The sequence below is a fragment of the Pinus tabuliformis genome, chromosome 8, assembly GCF_031772625.1.
Source record: "Pinus tabuliformis cultivar Carrire ecotype Pingquan chromosome 8, CPIR1, whole genome shotgun sequence".
Lineage (NCBI taxonomy): Eukaryota > Viridiplantae > Streptophyta > Pinopsida > Pinales > Pinaceae > Pinus > Pinus tabuliformis.
Window position 1 is genome coordinate 929948037 of NC_142294.1, and position 6607 is coordinate 929954643.

General features: G+C 40.9%; 1 protein-coding gene across 1 annotated transcript; it reads left to right on the forward strand.

Moving 5' to 3' along the window:
• The first annotated feature begins 1591 nt into the window (after positions 1-1591).
• LOC149238568 (uncharacterized) lies at positions 1592-2359 on the forward strand. The gene has a single exon (XM_089369609.1). The coding sequence runs from the start codon at positions 1592-1594 to the stop codon at positions 2357-2359; it is 768 nt and encodes a 255-aa protein (XP_089225735.1).
• The last annotated feature ends 4248 nt before the right edge of the window (positions 2360-6607 follow it).

The following is a 6607-nucleotide window of genomic DNA, read 5'->3' on the forward strand; positions in this document are numbered from 1 at the left end:
GAGATTTCAGGTTAAATAAGCCATTAACCATATCTTTATTATCCATTACAGCCATTTTGTTAAATATATCACAAACATGTAATCTGTAGTTGTAAACAATCTATTTAAACATAGGGATCTCATACTTATCTGAAAACTGCTAAGAACCATTGTTCTCTCATGTCATTTGATGCATTATCATTTGAGCCTTGTTGTGACATTATATAACCATTTATTTTATTTAACTTATTGTTACTTTGCATTCTACTAAAATGTTGAGAGGAGCTAGTGAAATAACTATATGTGCATGATAAGAGAATGTGTGAATGTAAGTGTTCAGTAAAAATTGAGTTGGTTAAAATGAGTACATAAAATATAAAATAATAATAATAGAGTAAGCAGCTCACCCATTTTTTAACAATTACAGAGAAAGTACAGTAGGAGTGTTTAACCTCGAGAATAGAGCAAAACATATTGTACATTGAAATGAAAACATATGCACATAAATTGTATTCTACTGCAAAATATATACATATATAAACCTATTTTAGTGAAAAACTAAACAGGTAGTACCACATAGGAATGTTAACCAAAAGAAAACATTATTGAGCTTTGTAGCTACAACAAAAGTGAAATTTACAGTGGATAGTCCAAAAAGCTTTCACTTCTTACAAAACCGGTGTCTATAATTAATAACCCTGTTGTAAATAGTAGAGACAAGAAAATAAAATAAAAGGACAAGAAAGAATCTAGAGTTTTCACTAAGTCAAAGTACATAAAAATAAATAAAATTTAAATTAAATAAAAATATCAACATAATGTAATGTAAACATTTTAAAATAGGCAAAATGAAATACAGAATAAAACTAAAATAATAGAAATAGAAGTGCACCATGGTATTTATTCATAGTACTCACATGGAATACAACCTACATCCACATCCATCTTAACTTTAGATATACTAAGTGTTGAGAGATATAAAAGAAGTTACCATATTAAGAGATTTGATCCCTAGAATGATATAATTTTTAGCTTTCAATAGGTTTTCTTTTTTTTTGATCAAGTAAGAGTGGGACCTTCTATTAATCTATCCAATAATACATAATTTACATAAAACCTTCAAGAGGCAACAAGAGGGCAAAAAAGGAGCTTCAACCAAACACTTTGGACAAAAAGCCATCAAAAAGCCAAACATAAATCCACACAAAAGTCTCTCTTATTGACGCTAAGAAAACTTTAGTCCAACTCTCTAAACTTCTTTGGGTCCCCAACCACAAGCCCACAAGCTAGAATGCATCTACATGGTTGATCACCCTTGGTAGATCCAACAGATATTGTATCGGGTGGACAAATAGTCCGAGGAATAACATGAATGCCATGGATTGTCAATAACATGGGCCATTTTTTATTTTTATATTACATTACATTAATCTTTTTCTTTAATTCAATATTTATTTAATTATTTATTATTATGTATTTGACTTAGTCAAAATGTTAAACATTAAGTTGGTATTTTTGCAGCGCGCGCCTGCTGCTCCAGCCTGCAACAGCCTGCGGCTCCAGCCTGCCCAAACCCTCGCGCTCTCGCCCTTAGCGTTCCCCTGCCGTTCCAATGGAGGGCAGCGGGGATCCGGATCCGCCCCGAGAGCCGCCGGAGGCGCTGGCCTTTCGTTCAATGATTGCAGCTGGATCAAAGCGGCCGCCCTCAGGAATGCAGAAGAAATTCGTGAAAAAACTGGATTCGATCCCTTCAGTGGCTCTACCTGAACAAGAAACTTGCAAAGCCGCAATGAATCTCACGGAAAGAGGCCTAATAGGCCAGTTCACAGGCCTCTGGCCATCTCCTAAATCGGTAGAGGACTGGACACAAAGGAACTGGAAGCCCCTCATCAAAGAAGGAGTTAAGAGCTATTTCGTAGATAAGGGTTTCTTCGTGTTTGTCTTTGAAAACCCTGATGACAAAGGATTGATATTTAGGAATGGACCGTATTTTATGGGGCCTCAGGGTCTATATTTGAATAAATGGGCACCAGATTTTGACCCCACTCAGGACATCCCTTCAGCAGTTCCGGTCTGGGTCAGATTGCCCCATTTGCCATTGCATTGCTGGAATCAAAAATATTTTCAAATCATAGGCAACGCCCTGGGAAAATATATAGATCAGGCAGCGAGGAAAGACCAATACTCGTGCGCACGGATCTGCGTAGAAGTGGACTTAGAGGAAGGGTTACCGGAGGCTATCAAGCTTACAGTAGCTGGGTGGTCGTACGTTCAGGAACTGGATTACGAACAGTTGCCCTTTAAATGCAGACATTGTCACAGCCATGGCCACTTTGCAAAGAACTGCAAGAAGAGAGCAGAGGAGCAAGCAGAAAAATAGAACGGGGAACAATGGACCCTTGTTCAGAAGAATGCACCCTCCAAAAAAAAAGGAAACGGTAAAGGCCCAACGGAAGAAGTCCCCAGCTCCAGTAAAGCCAATCAAGAAACAGAAGTAAACCCTAAAGATGCAGAAAAGGATCAGGCCAATCAAACCATCCTAAGTCAAGAGAATGAAGAACAAGAGGACACATCTATTCCTAACAAGGAGGTAGAAGAAGTAATACAGAGGGAGATCAATATGGGCAGCCCATTGAACCCTACATATGCAGAAATAATAAAAAAGAAAAAACCAATTGAAAGTTCTAGCTCCTCAGAGGACGAAGTTTATGAGCGCCAATCGAAAAAAGCAGGAAGGAAATCCCACAAAGAAAAAAGGGAGGAGGAGGCAGAGAGACTCAAAACGCAAGGAAGTCAAGCCACCATCGAAATGACTATTGGGAGGAACACCAGACCAAAGGCCTCCAAGGGAGGACCCCCATCAAGTAAATAATGAATATCGTCTCTTGGAATTGCAGAGGTCTGGGGAACCCCTCCAAAATAGAGGCAGTCAAGGATCTTATGAAAGCAGAACCCTCAGACATACTCTTGCTCCAAGAGACTAAAATAGAAGGGCAAGCACTTCTAGAGATTAGTAGCTCTAAGTGGAATAAAAAAGCAGGCAAAGCGGTCAGCTTAAGGGGCACATCAGGAGGACTGGCAACACTCTGGAATGACGACCTTTTCCAGCTGGATAATCACAAGGAAACGCAGCATTGGATACAAACTGAATTAATGCACAAAGCAAGTAAGTTAAATATCAATCTCTTTAATCTTTATGTCCCTGTCACTTATCAGGAAAAGAGAGAATGCTGGAGCTCTCTATCAGCCTATCTAGATCAGACTTCCCCTAGCAATATTATCATAGCAGGGGATCTTAACATTATTATGAAAGCTAAAGAAAAAAGAGGAGGGGCAAATAACAGAGATCCCATGCTCGATCAAGTGGAGGAACTCTTCCAGCGCTGGGACCTACTGGACTTTAACCCCATCAGAGGTATTTTCACCTGGTCCAACAATAGACTGGGATCTGATCACATATCAGCGCGGCTAGACAGATTCATGGTCCAAGGATCCATAATGATGAAGAAAAAAATTATAACTACAAAAATTTTAGCCAAGTTAACCTCGGATCACAAACCCATTCAACTCCTTCTAGAAGATGAAAAAGACTTAGGACCCATTCCTTTCAGATTCAGCCCCTTATGGATTGAGAAGGAAGGCTTCGAAGAGACTGTAAAGGCAGCCTGGGGTAAACCAGTATCGGGATCTCCAAGCTACGTCTGGGAGCAGAAGTTAAAGGCCACCAAATTAGCGCTGAAGAACTGGATAAAAAAGCCAATTCATACCCCTACCGAGCAAAGAAAGGAGTCAGTTTAGGCACTCCAAAACCTGCAAACAGAGATGGAAAATATTGATATAACAGCAGATCTATTGGAAAAAGAGACAAAAGCCCAATGTTCTGCGCATCATACCTTCAGAAAGGAAGAGGAACACTGGCGCTTAAAATCCAGGAGCTTGTGGTTGAAGGCCGGGGACAGAAACACTTCATACTTTCACCGACAATATAGAGCGAGAGTGATCAAGAATCATATAGCAGAGATTAAAACTCCAGAGGGCAGGGTATGCAATAGCTATCATCAGATCAAGGCAGCTGCAGAGAACTATTTCAGGAACCTATACAGGAAAGAAAACCTCAGTAATGATGAAGAAATCGTGGACTTTATGACCAATATTCCAAATCTGATTAGCTTTGAAGAAAACGCAGAACTGTGTAGGCCAGCCACGGAGGAAGAAATCACTAAAGTTGTCTGGGCCATGGAGGCAGACAAGGCACCAGGGCCCGATGGATTTTCAATCCATTTCTATAAGGCGTGCTGGCAAATCATTAAACTGGATCTATTCAAAATGATTAGCAGATTTATGGAAAAGGCTAAGGTAGGCGGAGGAACAAATTCTACATACCTCGCACTAATCCCCAAAGAGACAAATCCGGAGACATTTGCCAGATTCCGCCCGATCTCGTTGTGTAACGCATCATATAAAATCTTGGCAAAGCTGATCGCTAACAGGATCAAGCCACTGCTAAATAAACTAATCTCACCTTCTCAAGGCGGATTTGTGGAAGGCAGAAACATTACGGATAATGTAATACAGGTTCAAGAGATTGTTCACTCCAGCAAACAGCGCAAGGAAAAGGGCATGCTAGTCAAGTTAGACATGGCCTCTGCATTCGACAGAGTGGATCGAACCTTCTTATGCAAAGTTCTGACGGCATTTGGCTTCTCCTAGCACTTCATAAATCTGATCAAGGCATGCATAGAAAAGCCGTGGATCGCACCGCTAGTCAACGGGCGTCCAACGAACTTCATTCAAGCGCAGAGGGGCATCCGACAGGGATGCCCCCTATCCCCGTCACTGTATATCCTCATGGCAGAGTCGTTAAGCCGAAAATTAGCAGAAGAAAAAACAAGCGGCAGCATTCCGGGCCTTAAGGCATTCCACGGAGCAGAAGGACACAATCACGCGCTATTTGCTGATGACACAATTCTATTAGCAGGAGCCACTACAAGAATTGCCAGATCCATAAACGCCACTCTTAAAAAATACTGCAGAGTCTCTGGGGCGCTAATAAACGAAAATAAAACAGAGGTTTATAGCTGGAATATAGAGCAGAGGGAACTAACAGACATTACCACGATTTTAGGATTTAAAGGACAGGTAAATTGGGATAGCTTTAGGTATTTAGGCCTCCCCATTTCATCAGGAACAAACAAAAGATCGTTGTGGAGCGATTTAATTTCGAAAATAAAAGCCAAAATCGCAGTGTGGGGAGGTCACTGGCTGACGAAGGGAGGAAAGGTAATTTTAATTAAAGCAGTACTTTCAGCACTACCAATATACCAGGCAGCATTCCTATTTGCTCCAAGAAACGTTACAGAACAAATTTCCAAACTACTCAGAGATTTTCTGTGGCAGGGAGGAAAGGGAAATGAAAATAAAATTCATTTGGTGAAATGGGATGTGGTAAAAAAAACACAGGCAGATGGAGGGTTGCAGATCAGAGATCCAGCCCTCATAAACTTAGCTTTGGGTGGAAAGATCCTATGGAAACTGCTACATGAACCCACACACCCGGTCAGTGAAATTCTGAGGACTAAATACAGCCCTAACAAAAATCTCAGCAATCTACAGAACGCTAATATAGCCAATAGTACGCAGGTATGGAAACTTTGTTGTAAGAGCAGTAAGTTTTTCATCAAACTTCTCTACAAGATCCCGGGCAATGGCAAGCACACCCATTTATGGAATGACAGAATCATGGGGAAAGAACCCTTGAGGGACAACGAGGATATAGGCAACCTAAGGAACTGGCTGAAGCAGTTTTTGAATTGTCAAAGTGGGATCAACGAGGGGACTGGGTTGGCTGGGACTTTCATGGAGTCCCAGAGAGGTTAACTCATCAACAAACCTTGCTTGAAGATAGGCTGGAGGAAGCAGCACCCATTAACAGAGCCATGAGAGACAAATGGGGGTGGGGACAGACCGGAATTTACACTACAACAGCAGGATATAGAGCTCTACAGGCCTCAAATAACAACAGAGAAAACTTGGCTTTTTGGAAGAATGTATGGGATCCCTTAGCGCTTCCGAAGGTAAATTTCTTTTTTTGGACCCTAGCTCATAACAAACTATTAACAGGTGACAACTTGGCTAAAAGAAATATAGCAGGACCTCACAGATGTGCACTTTGCAACAGCAATTTAGAAACAGCACAGCATCTTTTCCTGGAATGTAACTTTGCAAAACAGGTATGGAGCTATATATTACAAAATTTTCAGATCACTATTCCTCCTCAAATCAATGTAGCAGATTTATATGCCAACTGGAACAGAATCTACCCTCAGAGCATCCCCTCCAAATCGTTCTGGAAAAAAATATGGATAGCTATCCCAAAGTTTGTATGTTGGCAGCTTTGGTTAGCCCGAAACCATCAGATTTTTAAAGAAATAAGCCATACTCCATTGAAAGTAGCAGCAAAAGCCAAATCCTTTCTACTGGAAGCAGCTCAGCAACAGTATTTCAAAGAAGACTTTCTCTTAATGCCTGAAGAAAAACAATGGCTTGGTATGCTAGAGCCTCATCCCCACAAGCAGCTCTCTTATCCAAAAAAGACAAATCAGGAATGGCGCATAAGAGAAGAGGATGA